The sequence below is a fragment of the Pleurodeles waltl genome, chromosome 8, assembly GCF_031143425.1.
Source record: "Pleurodeles waltl isolate 20211129_DDA chromosome 8, aPleWal1.hap1.20221129, whole genome shotgun sequence".
NCBI lineage: Eukaryota > Metazoa > Chordata > Amphibia > Caudata > Salamandridae > Pleurodeles > Pleurodeles waltl.
This window is the reverse complement of record NC_090447.1, coordinates 1,493,615,604-1,493,638,991: the sequence shown is the minus strand read 5'-3', so window position 1 is coordinate 1,493,638,991 and position 23,388 is coordinate 1,493,615,604. Positions and strand designations below refer to the sequence as shown.

The following is a 23,388-nucleotide window of genomic DNA, read 5'->3' as shown; positions in this document are numbered from 1 at the left end:
TTTCTGCAGGAACGACAAGGGCTAGAGACTTCCCCTTTGGAGGACGGATCCCTCACGCCGTGGAGAGTCGTGCAGAAGTGTTTTCCCACTGAAAGACCGCCAACAAGCCTTGCTAGCTGCAAATCGTGCGGTTAGTGTTTTTGGACGCTGCTGTGGCCCAGGAGGGACCAGGATGTCGCAAATTGCGCCAGGAGGTAGAGGGGACGCCGAGCAAGACAAGGAGCCCTCTCAGCAGCAGGTAGCACCCGGAGAAGTGCCAGAAACAGGCACTACGAGGATGCGTAAAACGGTACTCACCCGAAGTTGCACAAAGGAGTCCCACGTCGCCGGAGACCAACTTAGAAAGTCGTGCAATGCAGGTTAGAGTGCCGTGGACCCAGGCTTGGCTGTGCGCAAAGGATTTCCGCCGGAAGTGCACAAGGGCCGGAGTAGCTGAAAAAGTCGTGGTTCCCAGCAATGCAGTCTGGCGTGGGGAGGCAAGGACTTACCTCCACCAAACTTGGACTGAAGAGTCACTGGACTGTGGGGGTCACTTGGACACAGTTGCTGGATTCGAGGGACCTCGCTCATCGTGCTGAGAGGAGACCCAAGGGACCGGTGATGCAGTTCTTTGGTGCCTGCGGTTGCAGGGGGACGATTCCGTCGACCCACGGGCGATTTCTTCGGAGCTTCTAGTGCAGAGAGGAGGCAGACTACCCCCACAGCATGCACCACCAGGAAAACAGTCGAGAATGCGGCAGGATCAGCGTTACAGAGTTGCAGTAGTCGTCTTAGCTACTTTGTTGCAGTTGTGCAGGCTTCCAGCGCGGTCAGCAGTCGATTCCTTGGCAGAAGGTGAAGAGAGAGATGCAGAGGAACTCTGATGAGCTCTTGCATTCGTTATCTAAAGTTTCCCCAGAGACAGAGACCCTAAATAGCCAGAAAAGAGGGTTTGGCTACCTAGGAGAGAGGATAGGCTAGCAACACCTGAAGGAGCCTATCAGAAGGAGTCTCTGACGTCACCTGGTGGCACTGGCCACTCAGAGCAGTCCAGTGTGCCAGCAGCACCTCTGTTTCCAAGATGGCAGAGGTCTGGAGCACACTGGAGGAGCTCTGGACACCTCCCAGGGGAGGTGCAGGTCAGGGGAGTGGTCACTCCCCTTTCCTTTGTCCAGTTTCGCGCCAGAGCAGGGCTAAGGGGTCCCTGAACCGGTGTAGACTGGCTTATGCAGAATTGGGCACATCTGTGCCCAAGAAAGCATTTCCAGAGGCTGGGGGAGGCTACTCCTCCCCTGCCTTCACACCATTTTCCAAAGGGAGAGGGTGTAACACCCTCTCTCAGAGGAAGTCCTTTGTTCTGCCATCCTGGGACAAGCCTGGCTTGACCCCAGGAGGGCAGAAACCTGTCTGAGGGGTTGGCAGCAGCAGCAGCTGCAGTGAAACCCCAGGAAAGGCAGTTTGGCAGTACCAGGGTCTGTGCTACAGACCACTGGGATCATGGGATTGTGCCAACTATGCCAGGATGGCATAGAGGGGGCAATTCCATGATCATAGAAATGTTACATGGCCATATTCGGAGTTACCATTGTGAAGCTACATATAGGTAGTGACCTATATGTAGTGCACGCGTGTAATGGTGTCCCCCCACTCACAAAGTCCGGGGAATTGGCCCTGAACAATGTGGGGGCACTTTGGCTAGTGCCAGGGTGCCCTCACACTAAGTAACTTTGCACCTAACCTTTACCAGGTAAAGGTTAGACATATAGGTGACTTATAAGTTCCTTAAGTGCAGTGTAAAATGGCTGTGAAATAACGTGGACGTTATTTCACTCAGGCTGCAGTGGCAGGCCTGTGTAAGAATTGTCAGAGCTCCCTATGGGTGGCAAAAGAAATGCTGCAGCCCATAGGGATCTCCTGGAACCCCAATACCCTGGGTACCTCAGTACCATATACTAGGGAATTATAAGGGTGTTCCAGTAAGCCAATGTAAATTGGTAAAATTGGTCACTAGCCTGTTAGTGACAATTTGGAAACAAATGAGAGAGCATAACCACTGAGGTTCTGGTTAGCAGAGCCTCAGTGAGACAGTTAGGCACCACACAGGGAACACATACATATAGGCCACAAACCTATGAGCACTGGGGTCCTGACTAGCAGGGTCCCAGTGACACATAACAAACATACTGAAAACATAGGGTTTTCACTATGAGCACTGGGCCCTGGCTAGCAGGATCCCAGTGAGACAGTGAAAAGACCCTGACATACACTCACAAACAGGCCAAAAGTGGGGGTAACAAGGCTAGAAAGAAGCTACTTTCTCACACAACCCCCCCCCCCCCCCAAACGAAGGACAATAAGGCTAACCTTGGCCAGTTGAGACTTTATTGTCTAAGTGGTGATAAGTAGAGAGTAGCTCTGCAATAGACTGGTTACTCCCTTTATCATCCACTATATGGTTACTTCCCTTTGGGGATGTAAACCATCCTGTTTGAAGTTTTTTAGCTAAGCAACAATGTGAAGATGTATTTTCAGAGTTTCTATCAGTAAGTTTTAGTTTAGAGCAGTGGGAATTGTCCACTGAACCTATTTGTAATGATGGAAATGCCAGACAGGGATGCTGTCTCAATAAAGCCATAGCTGGGCAAAAACTTTGTCCATATGGCTGGAAGAGAGAACAGGGATGCTGTTTCTCTTGAGTTGGAGCAGGGCAGGGATGCTGTCCTCTGAGCTCCACACCAGGGCAGGGATGCTGTCCTAAGTGTTGTGAGGCAGTGCAGGGTTTCTGCACTAAAGTTTCTCTGGGAGGGTTGGAGGGATGCTCCATGTTAACTAAAATGGTGCTCTTTTTGTCACCAATGTTAGTTATCCCACAGAGAGGTACTTCTACCTCAGGGAGTCCAGCTTTGCCAGCTGATGATTCCCTTAGAACGGGTGCCACCCCAGGAGAGGTTTCTCCCACCACAGGAATGGTATCCTGAATGGTAGGGTGGTTAGGGGATACTGTGATACCCCTTTTACCTGTTGATGGAGAGGGATCCTGAGTTTTCAGGCCTTCTCTCCTTTGCTTTTTCATTTCAGTAGAAATGAGAGGGAACAATTCCTCTGGGATGCCCAGCATGGCTGTATGGGCATAAAACTCTACATCAGCCCAACCTGAGGCCTCTAGGTCATTACCTAAGAGACAGTCTACAGGTAAGCTAGGTGATACCACCACCTGCTTAGGACCAGTAACTCCACCCCAACTAAACTGAATTATAGCTAAGGGAAGAAACTTAGTGGAGTTATGGACATCAATAATCTTATACTGTTGTCCAATGATGTGTTGTTCAGGATGCCCTAGGTTTTCAGTCACCAAAGTGATACTGGCACCTGTGTCCCTGTAGGCCAAGGCCTCAACACCATTTATTGAAACTGTCTGCCTGTACTTATCCATTGTAAGGGGACAAGCAGCCAGTGTGGCAAGGCCAATGCCACTAGGTGTGACAGAAACTGTCTTGGGAGTGACTACCCCAGTTTCTACTATGGACCCATAAGTGAACCCAACTACACCCTTAACTTGACTGTTGCCAGCAGTCCCACCACTAGTACCACTACTGCTAGGGGCACTAGAGCTTGATGTATTGGTGGTGGTAGGCTCAGGGGGTTTACCTGGACAGGACTTATCCCCTGGCCTGTGGCCTCTGTTTTTACACACAAAGCACCAAGGCTTTTTAAATTGTGTAGGTTGAGAAGAAGAGGAAGAATTTGTTTTATCCCCACCCCCTGAAGAGTGTTTAAGATTTGAAGTGGGATCTTTGGTTTTACCCTTATCCCCATGCTTATCTTGAGATTTTTCACCATCCTTCTTCTTATTGTTCTCTTTGTCACCACCTGTATGAACTTTTCTGTTCACCCTTGTTCTGACCCATTTGTCTGCCTTCTTTCCCAATTCTTGGGGAGAGGTCATATCAGAGTCCACCAAGTACTGGTGCAACAAATCAGACACACAATTATTAAGAATATGCTCTCTCAGGATCAAGTTATACAGGCTGTCATAATCAGTAACTTTACTGCCATGTAACCACCCCTCCAAGGCCTTCACTGAATGGTCAATGAAATCAACCCAGTCTTGTGAAGACTCCTTTTTGGTCTCTCTGAACTTTATCCTGTATTGTTCAGTGGTTAAGCCATAACCATCCAGGAGTGCATTCTTAAGAACTGTAAAATTATTGGCATCACTTTCTTTCACAGTAAGGAGCCTATCCCTACCTTTTCCACTAAATGATAGCCATAGGATAGCAGCCCACTGCCTTTGAGGGACATCCTGTACAACACAGGCCCTCTCAAGTGCAGCAAACCACTTGTTAATGTCATCCCCCTCCTTGTAAGGGGGAACTATCTTATGCAGATTCCTGGAATCATGCTCTTTTGCAGGATGACTATGGGGAATACTGCTGCTGCCACCATGGGTTTCAAAACCCAACTTCTGTCTTTCCTTCTCTAGTTCTAAAGACTGTCTATCCAAATCCAGCTGTTGCTTTTTAAGCTTCAGTCTGGTTTGTTCCACCCTCAACTTACTGAGTTCCCTTTCTAACAATCTGTCATCAGGGTTGGTGGGAGGGACATTCCTAGATACAGAGGTATGATGGGAATGAACAGAAGGAGACCTGTCCCTTACAGAGGTCACCCTAACAGCTTGGCTAACAGAAACATCACTTCCACTGTGGTGAGAATAAATGCTCTTGCTATGATGTGAGACAACACTATTTGTATGGTGTGGCTCTTCATCATTACCAACAATGCTAGACTGTCTAGTAATGGGCAGGCTAGGAAGTTTCTTTCCTGAATCTTTTCCTGGGGGAGTCCCTGGTAAAGGTTAGGTGCAATGTTAGGATCGGATTGGGAACCATTATCTACTTTTTCAACAGATGGGGCACTTTTAGCCTTATCTTGTTCTCTAAGCATGTTAAGTAACAATTCCAAGGAAGGATTCTTCCCTACACTCAAACCTCTCTCTACACAGAGACTCCTTGCTCCTTTCCAGCTAAGGTGATCATATGCAATCTTGGACAGGTCAACATTTTGGCCTGTGCCAGACATTTTTAGAGAGAGTTAAAGTGATAGAAAAAGAGAAAAAAGTTTTCAGAACTTTTTAGAAAGACCGAAAAAACTTTTTAAACTTTTAAGAACTTTTTGAAAGTTTAGAAGTACTTTTCAGCACTTTAGAAAAGAGTGAAAAGAGGAAATGCAAAACTTTTTAGCTATGTGTACACACACTGAACTTGTTTTGTATATTTTTCTCTTATGAAAAGTACAATAACAAGAGTGGTAAGTAGTCTCAAAGCACTTATCCCACCGCTGCACAACCAATGTAGGAGGCTGGACTGGCTTGTAGTGAGTACCAAGGGGTACTTGCACCTTGCACCAGGCCCAGTTATCCCTTATTAGTGTATAGGGTGTCTAGCAGCATAGGCTGATAGATAATGGTAGCTTAGCAGAGCAGCTTAGGCTGAACTAGGAGACGAGTGAAGCTCCTACAGTACCACTTAGTGTCATATGCACAATATCATAAGAAAACACAATACACAGTTATACTAAAAATAAAGGTACAAAGTGTACCCTCAGTGAGAGGATAGGAAATATACACAAGATATATGTACACAATACCAAAAATATGCAGTATAGTCTTAGAAAACAGTGCAAACAATGTATAGTTACAATAGGATGCAATGGGGACACATAGGGATAGGGGCAACACAAACCATATACTCCAAAAGTGGAATGCGAACCACGAATGGACCCCAAACCTATGTGACCTTGTAGAGGGTCGCTGGGACTATTAGAAAATAGTCAGGGTTAGAAAAATAGCCCACCCCAAGACCCTGAAAAGTGAGTGCAAAGTGCACTGAAGTTCCCCAAAGGACAAAGAAGTCGTGATAGGGGAATACTGCAGGAAAGACACAAACCAGCAATGCAACAACAATGGATTTCCAGTCGAGGGTACCTGTGGAACAAGGGGACCAAGTCCAAAAGTCACAAGCAAGTCGGAGATGGGCAGATGCCCAGGAAATGCCAGCTGTGGGTGCAAAGAAGCCTCTACTGGACAGAAGAAGCTAAGGTTTCTGCAGGAACGACAAGGGCTAGAGACTTCCCCTTTGGAGGACGGATCCCTCACGCCGTGGAGAGTCGTGCAGAAGTGTTTTCCCGCCGAAAGACCGCCAACAAGCCTTGCTAGCTGCAAATCGTGCGGTTAGTGTTTTTGGACGCTGCTGTGGCCCAGGAGGGACCAGGATGTCGCAAATTGCGCCAGGAGGTAGAGGGGACGTCGAGCAAGACAAGGAGCCCTCTCAGCAGCAGGTGGCACCCGGAGAAGTGCCAGAAACAGGCACTACGAGGATGCGTGAAACGGTGCTCACCCGAAGTTGCACAAAGGAGTCCCACGTCGCCGGAGACCAACTTAGAAAGTCGTGCAATGCAGGTTAGAGTGCCGTGGACCCAGGCTTGGCTGTGCACAAAGGATTTCCGCCGGAAGTGCACAGGGGCCGGAGTAGCTGAAAAAGTCGCGGTTCCCAGCAATGCAGTCTGGCGTGGGGAGGCAAGGACTTACCTCCACCAAACTTGGACTGAAGAGTCACTGGACTGTGGGGGTCACTTGGACACAGTTGCTGGATTCGAGGGACCTCGCTCGTCGTGCTGAGAGGAGACCCAAGGGACCGGTGATGCAGTTCTTTGGTGCCTGCGGTTGCAGGGGGACGATTCCGTCGACCCACAGGAGATTTCTTCGGAGCTTCTAGTGCAGAGAGGAGGCAGACTACCCCCACAGCATGCACCACCAGGAAAACAGTCGAGAAGGCGGCAAGATCAGCGTTACAGAGTTGCAGTAGTCGTCTTAGCTACTTTGTTGCAGTTTTGCAGGCTTCCAGCGTGGTCAGCAGTCGATTCCTTGGCAGAACGTGAAGAGAGAGATGCAGAGGAACTCGGATGAGCTCTTGCATTCGTTATCTAAAGTTTCCCCAGAGACAGAGACCCTAAATAGCCAGAAAAGAGGGTTTGGCTACCTAGGAGAGAGGATAGGCTAGCAACACCTGAAGGAGCCTATCAGAAGGAGTCTCTGACGTCACCTGGTGGCACTGCCCACTCAGAGCAGTCCAGTGTGCCAGCAGCACCTCTGTTTCCAAGATGGCAGAGGTCTGGAGCACACTGGAGGAGCTCTGGATACCTCCCAGGGGAGGTGCAGGTCAGGGGAGTGGTCACTCCCCTTTCCTTTGTCCAGTTTCGCGCCAGAGCAGGGCTAAGGGGTCCCTGAACCGGTGTAGACTGGCTTATGCAGAATTGGGCACATCTGTGCCCAAGAAAGCATTTCCAGAGGCTACTCCTCCCCTGCCTTCACACCATTTTCCAAAGGGAGAGGGTGTAACACCCTCTCTCAGATGAAGTCCTTTGTTCTGCCATCCTGGGACAAGCCTGGCTTGACCCCAGGAGGGCAGAAACCTGTCTGAGGGGTTGGCAGCAGCAGCAGCTGCAGTGAAAACCCAGGAAAGGCAGTTTGGCAGTACCAGGGTCTGTGCTACAGACCACTGGGATCATGGGATTGTGCCAACTATGCCAGGATGGCATAGAGGGGGCAATTCCATGATCATAGACATGTTACATGGCCATATTCGGAGTTACCATTGTGAAGCTACATATAGGTAGTGACCTATATGTAGTGCACACGTGTAATGGTGTCCCCGCACTCACAAAGTCCGGGGAATTGGCCCTGAACAATGTGGGGGCACCTTGGCTAGTGCCAGGGTGCCCTCACACTAAGTAACATTGCACCTAACCTTTACCAGGTAAAGGTTAGACATATAGGTGACTTATAAGTTACTTAAGTGCAGTGTAAAATGGCTGTTAAATAACGTGGACGTTATTTCACTCAGGCTGCAGTGGCAGGCCTGTGTAAGAATTGTCAGAGCTCCCTATGGGTGGCAAAAGAAATGCTGCAGCCCATAGGGCTCTCCTGGAACCCCAATACCCTGGGTACCTCAGTACCATATACTAGGGAATTATAAGGGTGTTCCAGTAAGCCAATGTAAATTGGTAAAATTGGTCACTAGCCTGTTAGTGACAATTTGGAAAGAAATGAGAGAGCATAACCACTGAGGTTCTGGTTAGCAGAGCCTCAGTGAGACAGTTAGGCACCACACAGGGAACACATACATATAGGCCACAAACTTATGAGCACTGGGGTCCTGACTAGCAGGGTCCCAGTGACACATAACAAACATACTGAAAACATAGGGTTTTCACTATGAGCACTGGGCCCTGGCTAGCAGGATCCCAGTGAGACAGTGAAAAGACCCTGACATACACTCACAAACAGGCCAAAAGTGGGGGTAACAAGGCTAGAAAGAGGCTACTTTCTCACAGGCATGTATTTCAATAACTAGGACGATAAAGCACAATAGAAGTAACTTTGTAACAAGGAGAGTAAAACACAAAAATAGTCCTACCAAACTGTCACTAAGGCTTATATATAGAAACAGATATATCTATCTCCTACCTATGTTATGTTAGAGCACAGCGTGTTAAGCTTTAATGCGCTTGTCAGGTTTCCCCCTGAGAAGACATCCCTCATACCTGAACAAGGAGGCCTGTAGTCTTAAGAAGACACCGTTCCCATAAGGGTCAGGGATTCAGCGGTCTAAGCCAAGAGCTGTAGCGTAGCAATCAATAGTCAGCATGCAGTCGTGGTCATCTGGCTGGAATCTCCCTCTAACATGTACCGGACAAGCAAGAGTTTTTATAACAAAACAGCTGATATTCTAAGAAAGATCCCCATGTAACAGTGTGTATGTTTCTGTGAATATTGGAGACGAAGCGTACCACTTTTGCTGGCAACCCTATCTTACTGCAGCCTTGAGGAAAGCACAGAGTGATAGAAATGTCTTGCTAAGAATGTAGTGTTGTCCTAGGTGAAGAACAACTAGTTAGAGGAAAATAAAACAGTCACCACAAATGTGGCTTGCTAAATAAAATATAACTGGGCTAAAGTGCACAGCGGCAGGCCTAGTTAGCTAAAATAACATGCATAAAACTAAGGCTAAAATAGCTTAACAACAGTACCCTGTTTGACAATCCATCCACAAGCCTCCAGAACTATATGTTAACAGCAAAATATAGCTGTTAAATTTGGTGACATCTCTTCATCAGGACTGTTTGACTGTGTTTTGAGTTTAACCCAGCCTTGTTTTCCTTGTCAGTCCCCTTTCACTGTCTATGCTTTATTGTAGACTCTAAATGGCAAAACCCTGCTTTTTAAGGGCTGCCTTTTGAGTTGACTTTGATGCTTGTTATCAGTTGAGCTACTCCCAGCACGACCCAAGTTATCTGCACTTCAGTGTGATGCTGCCTCAGTCTACAAGTAGATTCCAGTTGCCTTTCCTGATCTAGGTTTTTCATCAGCCTGGCAAGAGACCTGCTGTTGCAAACCTGGAGCCGCACTCCGACAAGGCAAAGACGATCACCCGTGCATAATTTTGTCTCTGCCTCACTGAGCCAACTAATAGCTTGAGGCGGTGGAGGTTCTGGAATACAACTTTGATCCCAGGAAAGGTCTTTAAACCATGTCACTATGGTATATGTGCATCATTTCCTTCCACCATTTTTGCCAGCTCTACATCTCAGTGGTACTCCAGCGAAAGAATCAACCATGGGAAAAATGTTTGTAAGAACACAAATTTGGCCATCTTCAAAAGTGTTGCAGAGATAGCTTCCAAAAAATGCCTTGGGCACTGAAGTGATTTAAAGCTGTTTTGTGGCTGAGTCAAGGCTAGAGCATATCACCAGCTCTCTGCATGGGTCACCTCCCTTTCTCCGATTTTCATACCTAAATTATGTTTAGCTAATATGGTCGTACTATGTTTATTATAATTTTTGTTTAAATCTATCTTGCTACCTTTAATTTGACCTCTTGTCTGTCTTATATTTGTGGATATGCGCAGCCTCCAGCACCTATTGTGTTTGATTTCATCAGCCCATCACAGGAGAACCTATCAGTCTCCCCACCTGGGGAATCTTTCACCTACTTCTCCTTGCAAGTTGCTGGCTGATGCCTGTTGGCACACATTGAGCTACTAATGTGTCTTCCAAACTTATCATGACAGGGACTTCTTCACACGCACATTGGCAGTTCCAAATCTTGTTCTTTAGTCCTGTTGATGCAGCACCGTCATAGCTTTCCAAGAGCTCTTTAGACGTCATAAGTAGCTATTGCAGTTTCCTTAACACTTCCAGACACATTGTCTTGGTTCTCTGATGTTTTGCATCTGCCCAGTAATGCGCCCGAGTGTTCTGTAAGATTTAGAGCACTATCACAGGAGGGGTCAGATTCATTTTCTATTTCTTTCTGTTCCAGAACTACCAAGCTTGGCTTCCTGAATAATAGATTCCAGGACTACAGCCACTGTCAATCAAACATTGTATGTCTCCTAAAGCCAGAAAACATTTGATCTAGGCTCCTTACAAAGCTAACTTATCAAAGATATTTCTTGATACTGGAGAATAATATCAACATGCCATATTTTAACCATATGCCCTCTATAACTGGGCAATAAAGTATCCTAAAACATTTAATGCATCTGAACATCTATGGGTCCTCTGTCCTAGTGGCCATGTTGATGATACCGCAGGCTTCCTGTGATATGAGACTTGGGAAAACGAGCTTTACATCAACGAAGAGACATTGAGCTCCAATCTTTATCAGCTTCCCTTTAAAGGCTGTCTCGCTTTTCTGTCTCAGTTTCTTCGTTCTTTACTTGAAACGTCAGGTTATGCCACATTAGTGCCGAGATGTCCCCGTGGTATACCGCTTAATGTGGCACTTCAAGAGACACGAGGATTCCACCTTTGCTCCCAAGTTATGATGTGGTTTTTCCTGTTTCTTGCTGGGTCTGAATCTCATTTCCTTCTGAAGCAACAGAAAATAAATGTATTTTTATCAATAGTTTCCCCTTTCCAGGATATCGGAAATTTAAAGAATCTCTTGTTTCACAACAGTTGATGTTAGAAGGAATCATCAAATGATGACATCAGTTTTTACTGGGTTGGCATAGCATTCTATGCCTCATTCAGACTAGGTAAATTCTATACATAGGCAGGCTGTCCATTGACGTGAAGGTACTTGCAGGTGGCAGATCATTACCTTATTCCAAAGTTTAATTTTGGTACGTATGTATGTATGTATGAATGAATGTATGCGTGGCGATTTCATTAGCAAAACACTTTGCTAGCCAGGGCCCAGACACAGGGAGATGGTTAGCTCCATGGGGGAGAGATAAGGTGCTCATTTATTTGTGTAGGCACCTTCTAACCTGTCACGTGATGTTGTTCTCTTTGAAGAGGTGTTTCTTCATCTTCTAGGCGCATTGAAAGGGGGTTGGAATGGCCCTGATGTTTACAGGGATGTTTCTCTAAGATCACCAATGCTTGTTTGTTGCCTGCTAAAAACTGCCATTAAAATTCTGCAAAACTCCCAGCAGCCTTTTTTTTTAAAAAATTGCAAATTTCCGACTGTTTTGCTTCAGACAGTTTTGTGATTTTAGTCAGTAAAATTTGGTAAGTTCAAGCTGATATTGTAAACTAACTTTTGTTGCATATGATTATGTTCGGGGAATATATTTACCAGATAGTCTTGTTTCTCTGTTGATTTCCAACTGTTAATCCAAGTCGATTTCTGGTAGGCCTCTTTTTGATTGGTATAGAGAGGATGTTGAGTATTTGTAGCACACAAACAGATGCCACGTCTAGCTTCTAGGTGCAGTATACAATACACAGTCACAGTAAAATAGGCAACAATGACAGAAAGCATACAGTAAACAAGCACAGAAATAACCAAATAATAACGAAAGATGCAGCATAACATCCAAAATAAAAGACTTAAGGCAATGCTGAGGTGTGGATAGTTGAAAAAGGGAAATTAAAGTAGGAGCACGTTGGAGGGAAAGAGAGGGGGATTTTGTTGTACAGACTTCAGAGGAAGGGACACTGAGTTCAATGTGCATGTTTGTTGTCTAAGTAGGAATTGTTTTAGGTTATGCTTAAAACTGATGAAGTTGTTGAACATTTGAAATTCCTGAAGGATACTGATTCAAAGTCTGGCTTCTGCCACTTTTAGTATCTCCACACCAAATCTACATTGGGAGCTATTTTAGAAAGATCATTTTGTGGCCTGTGCAGGTGTGTGGCAAGTTGGTAACTTCACAAAAAAAGCTTACTAAGTAATTGTGTGATTTTCCAATTGTTGCTTTCCAAATCAGCAGAAAACCTTGCATTGCACTTGGTACACGGAGGTTGGCAGGGACTGTGGGATCTGAAGGCGGGTGCATAATCACTCTTCCTCAGCCCAGGTGATGTGAATAGCCCTGTTTTGTGTGTGTTAATGTTTCTGGACAGATTTGCTCAGATTTGTCTACTTTTCTACATAGTGTTGTAATCTGGATATTACAACCATTCGAGATCGAAGTTTCCAACGTTCAGGAGCTGTTATCTTTTCATTAGAAAGGGTTCTCACGCCTTTTCATAAAGATATATTTTCTACTCATCATAACCAGCTCAATTATTTTGGAGGTTCTGCACATGGTGCAGAAACCCATGATTTAGAATTGTGATACTAATAATAATACAAATAGATTTTTTTAAATGAGCTGCTTACTTGAATTGGCAGTGCTCCAGCTTCGGTACCGTTTATAGATTCACACGCTTCAATAATTTACTATCATCAGGCTGCAAATCCTCATCAGTGAATTCTGATGAATATTTCTACCTGCAGATTCATAACATCATACTTCTCCCCCAGGTCTTAGACTGGATCCGTAAAAGTAGAAATAGCTCTCCCGCACCAGCATGTCGCATCAAAGCTCCAACTCTACTTCGGTATCTCCCCAATGTTACATCACAGAGCTCTGTATGATGTCATCCCAGATCTCCACCATCAGTTCCTTTTTTTCAGCACTCTTTAACGTAGATCCAGAATTGCTCTGTGTTAAAATTATTGTTTTGCAGTTGTTTTAGGACTCTTTTCCATATGAAGAGGCCATATGAAGAGGCCAAGATCCTGTTGCGCCAGTGATTTCTCTTTGAGCCATTTCAAAGGCTATCCTTGGAACATGGACGATGTTTGCATCTGTAGGTCCACGTCCAGTCATGGCTTCTTCTTTTTCATTTCTGTTGACGCCTAGGAGAGATCTTCTTCCATATCTAAAGTTTGCTATGATCAACGCCTCATCTGATCCCATTTTTGAGATAGATATAGAGGGGCGGCTTAATTCCTGATGCAGTCTTCTTCCAAGACATAATGAACGGAGGACTCCTCTTCCTTGTGACGTTGCTCCCATTCCAGGGGCAGATCTTGTGGACCGCCTGCCTGTTCTGTTCCAACCTTCATGTCATCCTTGGAACCATGTCCTTCTTTGGTGGACGTGAGTCTGACGCATGTGCTTGGCATACTGAAATACTGGCATTACTTCTGGCTTTTCCTGCCACTGCCGTTGACTCCGTACGTGGTGTCTTTCACTCAGAATTTGTTGGCTATGTTCCCTCCTCCGACTCACTATGGTGAGTCTTTTGGCCCGAAGGCACCCGTGGGACCTTCATCCATACCCACCCCCACTGGTACCTGCACCCCAGCATCGTCATCCATGCTGATACTTTTAACGCTGTCCTGATTTTGGCAGCCTCTATTCTGTTAGTAAAAGTGTTGTAGTCTGTTTCAATATTGGTACCAATACCAACATCATTTATGCTGCAGGTTGGAATTCCTTTTGCAAATAATTCTGAGTCGGACTTGGACATGGGAAACACATAGGGAATGTTAGTTTTGGATCTCCTGTGGGTCGTACCCAAATTCAATGCAGGGTTTTTATGCCAAGAAGGTCAGTAGTGGTGCGAACTTCACTCTTATTTGGACTTTGACGAGGACCTGCTTTTTGGGGCTCCAAGTCCCCAATGGCTTCTATGTTCCTTTTGGGATTGGCCCCAATTGTTCATTGGTGGTCCCCTTGGAGGATTTTCTTTCTTTTGAGGTAGTCCTAGCCAAAGTGAAAGAATCCTATCAGGACTTACCAGTTGCAGAAATTAAGGTAAACATTTTGACAGAGATCCTTCAGCCTGGCTCCTCCACAAAAGACCCTCATCTGCCTTTTAATGAAGCATTGCTAGATCCTAATACGTCTGCCTTGGTAAGGCCAGCTTCTGCACAGGCTGTTCAGTCTCAAGTTGCCTATCATTGTTCAGCTCCAGGTGACCCAAAATGTCTGTCCTCTCCTCCATGTCCAAGAGCCTAGAATTTGTGGGCTCCTATTTTCGTAGAAATTAGTGCAGGAATTTATCAATGCTCTCCAGTTTATAGATGAATGAATTCAGTGGAGAGAAAGTTTTCATCTGGGAGGCTGGTGCTTGGTCCATCCATCGCCACATGCCTGTTGGCGTGGTATTCACATACTGTCTGGGAGGTAGCACAGAAGTTGTTTGAGATGGATTTGGGGATACCACACAACTTCTTCTGTCCTGTTTTGACTCTGAGTTCGGAGGCCTGGACTTGAGGCTCTTCCTTGGCCCTTCGAAGTCCTGCTTGAAGCACATAGTATGAAGTCATGCAAATGTCCAATCTTGGAGACTGAGGACTCCTACACCTCTGTGTTGCATGCAGTGTTCTGAAGCTTTATGAGCCTATTCCCCCTAAAGGTGTTGCCAGTACCCCGACCTGATCACCATCTGTATACGCACCGTCTTGACTTTGCAGGACAGCGGGCCTTCGAGAGGCACTGATGCTAAAAACAGCTTTTCTTTTTTTCTTTCTCCTTCCGTCTTACCCTGTCAGACCATTTTAATACCAGATATGTGCCTGGTGACAAGGGTGTTCCTTTCTGTGGTATTGTGTATATATGTGCCTGTTGTCCGTGCACAGGGGCTTAGCCTTGTTTTTGGGAACCAGTTTGCTGGTCAGCATTTTAATTTTTATTTATCTACCAGTAGCTCGGTTTGTCAGCCAGGTGTCTGTAGCCATGAGCTGCTTCACTGAAGTTGAACACTTTCTTTTCAGGAATGCCTCACATGATTTTCAGCACAGGCTTTTGTGTGGTTTTGGTTGTTTGGTTGATTCTTTGGGCTTACAAACTGTTGGAAAACTGGTGTTCTGTTCCATGCTTTGGGTCTCAGTTCCTTTGTCTGGCATGGTATAAGCAGCTAATATCTTCTCACAGTTGGTGTGGGTGTTGACATTGCTTTTGCGATTCAGGGATACTAATATTCTCATCTCCATAGCTTAGATTCTGTCGGTGGACAGGTTGGACTGAGTCATTTTTTCCAGGTGTGGTCTCCTCCTCGATTGCAGTGGTGCTGTAACTCTTCCCAGCCTCTCATTCAGCTTCCTCTGCATGCCTCTTCTCTGTGAATTGGTGCTGGCAAGTGTACTGTTGTGGTCCCTAGAGGACTGGTACCTTAAGACACCTTCGGATTATAAAAGAAAGTAATTTTGTGCAGGTTGTGCAAGCTAGCATAACACATGGTCCCTTAGTCTAGATAATTAATGGCATTGAGTAGGGGCTGGTTGAAAGGAGACATGTTTGGCTGGACTGTGATCGGAAAAAGAGAACAGGTGATTTTTTTTGTCTCTAGCCATTGTGTTGTGTACCTGCAAATAGAGGGGGTAAATTACATACTTCTGAGGAATTCCCTCTCCTTTCTGTCTTATCCTTTTTTGGCACCGTAATTGTTTGTGCCATGTGTGTGTTTGTTTCTGAGACTCTCAGGTGATTTCCCCTTTTGAGAAGAACATTAGTAAAGACTTCATGTTTTCTGCAATGTTGTCATTTTTAAGTTGTAAGACAGTCGTTAGAATGCGGCGTGTGCTTCTTGCAGTTAGTCAAACTGTAAAGGGTCACAAACAGTTGCCTTTGCTTCCATTTTATTGGATTGTCTCTTTGGATGGGAGAGAGTGAGGGGCAGGGGATGAAGGGAGCTGGATTCTTCATACAGCTATTTATGTCTGTTGGCTTGTGACATGCACACAATGTAGGCTGTTTTGGTTTTGGTTGTTGTCTTGGTGCTAGCCACCTGTCGAGACTGGATGTGCTGGTAGTTGGTTTACCACTTCTGGGCCTCAATAGGAATGCTTTCTCACAGGGGTAACCCTTACATTATGTGGTGTCTGTCTCTCCCGTCTTGGCCTACATGCCAGCTGGCCCACCCTTGTCTTTTCTGTTGCATTTTCTCCTTGCTGCTATGAACCTCACTGGGGTCTGCTATGAACCTCACTGGGGTCTGTTTGAACCTCACTGGGGTCTGTTTGAACCTCACTGGGGACTGTTTGTCCTAATTTTGTGGTTTGAGTGATGCCCATCTGTCGTATAGTTATTCTGTTTTGTGTCTGTGTTTCAGGGTTATCAGTTTGGTTTGTATTCCAATTTGGTATTTTTGTGCTCAACTCATAAGTTCTGGAATGTTGGCATCTTTCCTGCTTCTTCCACATTATTTCAGTTTCCTTATGTTGGAAAGTGATTGGAAATTAGCTACAGAGAGTGCTTTGGTCTGGTTCAAGTATGACATTGTTGTCTTGGACAAGGTTTTAGCTGTCTGGTCCTTATTACGTACCCAGGTCCCAGGGTGGTATAGATGACCTGCCCCAAGCTCTTGTTGACTGCATTGTTAAAAAAAAAAATACAATTATTCCTGGCAGGCTGCCACAAACAGTGATGTGGTTTCTATATTTTAATTGTTTTTTAGGGATGCCACTCCCACCCCTATTGTGGCAAAGCAGTTTCTTTACCACTATTCAGATGTGTTCCAAACGAGTTAGACTAGTGTAAAGGTCAGTCTTGTTCCTGATTGGGCTTATGACCTCCATCTCTGGCCTGCAGAAACAGTTGTCTACATTGGGTCTCATAACGTAACTAAATGTCCTTTTAGAGGTCCTTCCTTGGGTGTATTGATTTGGTTTTTGATTAAGAGGTGAGGAAGTATGTCGAGCAGAAGAATAAATTGCTTAACCTTTGTAACAATATTTCTGGGGGCCTGCATATTCCTCAACGACTGCCCACCTCCATATTCTGAGGAGCTTGGGGTTCCAAGTTAGAATTCTGCACTCTGGAGTTGGCACTATTGTGCCACTTGTTTGTGTGGCAAAACTATTTCAACTTTTCTTGATCCTGTCTGGCACCTAAGAATTCATGACTTGAGTAATTTGCAAGTAGGTGGAGTATCCACCTTAAACATTGCTACCAAATGTAACTAACATATTCTACCCATAGATAATGTGCAGTCTCTCTAGCTCATTATGGGCCAAAACCTTAGCTTTGATAACTACATTTTTCAGAGCAACAAGTGTAAACAAACTGTAAACAAATCCCCACCTCGTACATGGCAGGAGGGAGGAACGTATGTAAATCCATGAAAAGGTACCAAAGTTGGAGATCTGTAGTTACAGTTAAACAATGTATTTCCTCACCAGCATCAGACCTTCATAGATGGACCTTTCAAAGATTACAGAAGCAGTACCATGAAATATAGAAACAGAAGGTAGTGGGTGTCAGGCTCACTTAAGTTCTGCAGCACTGCCTGTCCTACAGCAGATTTGACTCGCGACTAAACTTCACGACAGAAGTGTCCAGGGGCGTAGTTTTAAGGGGGATGTTTGGAGTGTGATACCACCCCAAATAAACACATTCTTGGCTTAAGAGCTGGGTTTTTGGGCCCTTAGTCGGGTCTCTTATGCCTTTGTTGGTTTTTCCCATCCTTGTTTTGCTAAAAGGTTTTAACTTTTTTTTTTTTTTTTTTTTTTTTTTTTTTTAATCATGAACTTAGAGGGGGCACACCTAATGCAAATCAATACAAAGATGTTCCTCGTGGGATCAGTGTATCCCAAAACTTGGTCATCCCTCCACCCTTAAGCACACTCTTTTATTAGTTAGGAACTTTATGATTAACACCCCCCAAATCTCTCTGACTAAGCTACACCCCTGACAGTGCCTTGTGAAAATATTGGTGAAGGGTGGAGTTTCTGCAAAATGTACCTCTGCAGCAGCAAAGCCTCTGGTGGAGTGAGTGCCTGCCTTCTGCTGCAGTGTTTGTCAATTCCCTGTCTTTGTTGAAGCTCCCTATTCCACGCAACCCCACCCTCACACATACGTTATATGGGGTTTCTCACTGCACACACATTTTCTTTAAATATGGTTTGATTTTTCCATTTGTGTCATGTGTAGACATGCTACCTTTTATTGTTAAAACTGTAAACTTTGCACTTGTATAGCGCACTACTCACCCGTTAGGGTCTCAAGACGCTGTACGCATACCGCTGTGGAACCCCTCCTGGCTTTTCCCTGTGAGGCGCCCACTCCTGGGAACCCCGAGGGTGAAGCCAGGCATCCAAACGCTGGCAGGGCCGTTGTGGAGATTAAGCAAGCTATTGCCCAGAGTTACAGAGTGGGACCCATTAATTAGATCAGGCACCGATGCGAGAATTATCTGGTCCAAGGGAATTGAGCCCAAGACCCGCTGAGGTGGGAATTGAACCCTGGTCCGGGCCAGATTTCTGCATCAGGGTCTGCCGCTCTAACCATTGTGGCACACTTCTCCACTGTTAATATAGAAAGGGATGCATTTCAATGTACTGAGGCAATAATACAAATTCTTCTCTACTTGACTGCGCCCGTGTTACCCTCCTGCAGCACAAAGATGACTCTTGCCAAGGCTGGAAAGACAAGATATTCCATTTGACTGCCAACTTCAGACGTGATGTTCAGGATAGACCATAAATCGTGCCTTTTCTGCAAGCACCTCCTATGTCCTCCAAGCTTTCCCACCTTGTGGTACAGCCAATGATTTATAAATGTCTGCATGTTTTGGCAATTCACAGTAGAATAATCTTTGATGACCTTATGTAAACACCGAACTATTGCTTTTGGAAAATTTATTTTTTGGATCTGGTTATCTGTATGGATCACTCCATTATATCTATCTGTCTGTATACCTCAACTATCTGTAAATCTAATGTTGTACCCTGGTTGAAAATTAAAATCATGATTTTAATGATGATAGATGCTGATACATGATGACACAAACGCTTACTGCTGTTCCCTTATGCCCATAAGCTAATGAACTGTTCTTTCCTGCTCTTCTGCCTCTTTTCCTCAGGTGAGAGTATCCTTGTTTGCAAGAACACTGAGAGGGCAAAGGGGATAAGCTTGTTGCAGGGATCCCTCAAGCCTGTCCACAGCTGCCTGGCAAGAAGAGAGGGAGAAGGGGTTACTGGCAGCATGGTTCGAGCCATCCTTGAGGTAAGGGGTTTGATTCCAAAGGAGTGAGCGCACAGGTTCTAACATTGCCTCCAGGAGTTGGTAGTCTTTCTCAGAATTCATGTGGAGGCAGTGCGTTTACCGCTGACATGTAGTAACAAGGACAGAGATGCTGGAATTCTGAGTCGAGGCTGATGGTACTTTTCTGGGCCTGGCCCCATTATACTTGAAGAACGGGGGACAGCTTTGAGGTGGGTTGAAGGAGGTGATTGATGGTAGTTAAGCGCTTGACAGACTGCATTGCTAGGGATTTAGGAGAGAGGGTGCCACAGTCTGGTGCATTTACCACTGTGTTCCTTTCCATTGCCAGTCCGCCTCTCTGGCTGGAATGCCATCACATGAAGCACCCACACATATTGCCGGAGTGGAAAGGTTTATCCCTGTCTGTCAAGTGACAACAGAGGCTGTAGTGAAGACTTTAGATCTCTGCAAACATAACCTTTCTCAGTTCACCCTGGTGTACTTACTATTTCTGCTTGAGATGATTTCACACTCCGGGCCTGATTACGACCCGGGCGGATGGGATTCTCCATCACAAACGTGACGGATATCCCGCCTGCCGTATTACAAGTTCCATTATATCCTCTGGAACTTGTAAAGCGGCGGGTGGGATATCCGTCATGTTTGTGACAGATTATCCCATCCGCCAAGGTCGTAATCAGGCCCCTCAGTCTGGTGTAAATACTCCGTGTGGTCATTAGCGTAGGGTGTATAAAAGTAGGTAAATTCGGTCCATTTTTAATTCACTTGCTGAATGGAACTGGGCTACAAAAATGTCCAAAATTCGTTCTGCCGATGTCACTGCAAAACCAGTGAATTCTGTGGCTTTATCAGTTCTTGTGGTTCTAGCTGGCGAAACACGGTCCAGGGAGAACCACAAATAGTCTTTTTGAGGGGCCACACAGCTCCAATTCAAACAGGTGTTACATATGATCTCATGAGGATTGTTAGTGCCCACTTAAGGGGTTGGGGGTACAGGTCACACAGGTGCTTCTGGGTTGAAGTTGATTGCCAGTGGTGTCCTGGGTCATATCCTCCTGGGGCCCTGCAAACCTGGGTCATGCACATCCCTTTCTGCACTTGACTCTTAGGGCATTCACAGGCTTCTCAGGGCGGTAACGACTGCTGAGATTACTCAGTGTCCATCCCAGTGCTTGCCTTTTTGAAAAAACCTTTTTTTTTTAACTATACAGTAGTACTAAACGATATGCAATCTGGTTTGAGAAGACACACTAATTTCCCTTGATCATGAGTCCCCTGTGGGTACTACACGGCACTTCACTTTGTGGTCTCTGACACTGATGACCCTGTTACGAATAGTTCTCCAGTAATCCTTAGGAGGTCCAGGAATTAGACACAGGTGCAGATTATGTTGTAGATCATTTTAAATATGCAGTCAGTTCACTTTGTTATTAACAGGGTAGTGTAGTTGATAGAAAACTCCTTGCGCTCATGTCGGTGCATTGCAACAACTGCAAACAGAGCTGACAGTACTTTCTTTCTATTCCTGCAGCCGTTGCAAATGAGGCCGTGCACAGCCCATGTTTTTGGAATTCATGGAAACAGATGGATGCCTTTTGGTGGACATTGAGGTGGCAATCCCGAGATCTTGCGTAGTCCCAGCCAGCTTCTGATCTACCACAGTCCGAGCACACAGGAAGGCAGTTGTAACGTGCTACAGCTTGTGTCTAGATCTCACAGAATTATGCCCAACTCAGGCCAGTGCACAAGTCATGCAGCATGGCAGTTGTAACACATCTCGGGCTGATGTATGAATCATGTTTCAAGGTAGTTGTAGTCGAACCGATGCATGAATCGCTCAGCAAGCCCAACGTTTACCAGTGCAATTCTAGATGGAAACCATGGAGGGGAAATTAGGAGATCCACTACAGCATGAGTCATTCCTGGCTTTGCCCTGTCAGTGTGCTTTCTTTGGGAGTACCTCCGGCTGAGAACTCCCTGGCATTCTTCTGGTCATTTTCTCCTTCTGTAGTGTCAAGCAGATGCCTTCTCTCTCCCAGCAGGTAGGCAGGCAGACCTCTAGGCTCTAAGTAGATCCTCTGCTCTTCCAGCAGAAAGTTCAGACTTCAGATGATGTCCCCTCACATCTGGAAGCTGGCTTTGAGGCAGGCAATAGTCCTGGTCACACAGCAGTCCTTTCAGTACCATGTGGAGCACTCCCTTCCATGGTAATGAAGAATTCTGGATTGAAACAAAGAGTGTGGGTCTGGATTACACTTTCTTACACAGTTTCTAGACTGGCAATTTGGATCACTGTCTTAAACTTCAGAACAGGCTTGGGGTGGGCCTTTTTCAAGTGCCCTTCTCAGGCTGCTCTACGGAGACACCTTTTGTGTAAAGTGATGCTTCTCACAGCACGTAGCACTGAGACAGTCTCCAAGCTGAAGGACTCACAAGAAGGGCACGGTAGAGTGTTAGTTCTCTGCACTTGACTGTCACCAGTCTTCTCTAAGCAGTAATCGATGACACAGGGCATGCCTGACATAGAAACTGCCTCACCTTGCACCTCCGAATCTGCAGTCCCACCTATACCAGATAGAGGACACTACTGAAAAAGAATAATCATCAGGTACTTACTAACAATGTATTTGCATGGAATTTTTAAATGAAGCCTGGTCTCCAACATCTTCACTTCCGTGTCAGACTATCCACCCTCCAGCCACATGAATGCAGACAATACTATACACACACTCCGCGTGCACACAGGATGTCAACAGATGGTCTGGGTTTGACATAAGAGCCAAACTTTACACCAAAGCGGTCACCACGCCACACTTTTACTGGCACAGGTAAAACAATCTGGTCAACACCACTATTGTAAAACATGGTATGCTGCCACCACTATTAAATTCAGGACAAGGACACTAGTCCTCTGTCCACTGCGAGGGCACTGTTAGTGTCCCAGCCAGGTCACCAGACAGGTACTGGGCCTGGCATGGTTCGAGACAGACGTGATGCCAGCGCCAACATAGAAATAAGGATAGCAGATACCTCAGCAGTCAGGCCCTCAGAGCAAGAGTACATTTTTGAAGAGTTTTCTTTGTGCTGTACAAATTTAGATGCTTTAGCCTCTCTGGTCCATACGATTGGCCAGGTTTCTTCCTTAATGTCTATGTTTAGTTTTCATTCCCATTTCATCATATAATTGTGAGTCCCCACTGTCTGATTGGTTTGGCCTTAATATAGATTTGAAATTCCTTTTTTAGTTGAATGTTCTCCATTTTGGAATTCAAAGTGTTTTTTTAGTCTCCTCCTCTACTTTGGTTTCAGGGTTCAGTAGGTGCCCAGCGTAAGAGCTGGAACATAGTTGGCTCTGGGACATAAGTCGAAGTCATCAGCAAACAATTCTCTTTTCCCCCTTAAGAAAGTAGCATAGTTATTTCTCAAGTTTTGAAACAATGCATCATTTATCCTTAGGGAAAAAGTTCTGTTGAAAATCTTTAGGCACCACTGGATGGGGATAAGTTCTAATGTTCCCCTTCTGAACCATTAGATCGAAGTGTTCCAATCAAAGCCTTATAGATGATAGCCTAATATGCAAGGATTTTCTGTGTTTGAAAGCCAGCTAAAGAATGTTGTAGAGGGATTTTTATTCTGTATTTAAATTTATGTTTTAAGATTTTTGCGATTAATTCATTCTAATGCAGGTCTCAGCTCTGCTGCTAAAATATATTTTTCAATATTCGGGAAATCTGATAGTCTACTAGCCACACATTACTTACATTAGAATACTCCCCATGCATCACGACACAAAGCAGTAATCAAAGCCAAGAGAGACAATCACTTGAGAGATCAACAAGTTATCAATTTATCCCACCATATGAGAGTTAGGTTTTATCGCAAATCCTAAAGATGTAATGAAAACCTTTTTTAGAGTGAGCGGTCCCCAAAGGCCATAATCCCTATCCTCCATCCTGATTACGGTCTTGTGAAATGATTAGCTTTTGATAGACCGAAACATCAACATGGTATCCTATCTAACATCGATTAATCTACCCGTACATCAATTTTCTACCAATAAGAAATGGACTTTGCATAAAAGAATTGTATGCCTTGTTAGGTGGATACGCCGTTCCAC

General features: G+C 45.3%; 1 protein-coding gene across 2 annotated transcripts in view; it reads left to right on the top strand.

Moving 5' to 3' along the window:
• POLQ (DNA polymerase theta) overlaps positions 1-23,388 on the top strand; it is a 367,236-nt gene that overhangs the window by 91,892 nt on the left and 251,956 nt on the right. For both annotated transcript variants that reach the window (XM_069202712.1, XM_069202711.1), the window contains exon 11: positions 19,129-19,271. In XM_069202712.1, coding sequence (XP_069058813.1) covers positions 19,129-19,271 — 143 coding nt within the window. The remainder of the gene's footprint in view (positions 1-19,128; positions 19,272-23,388) is intronic.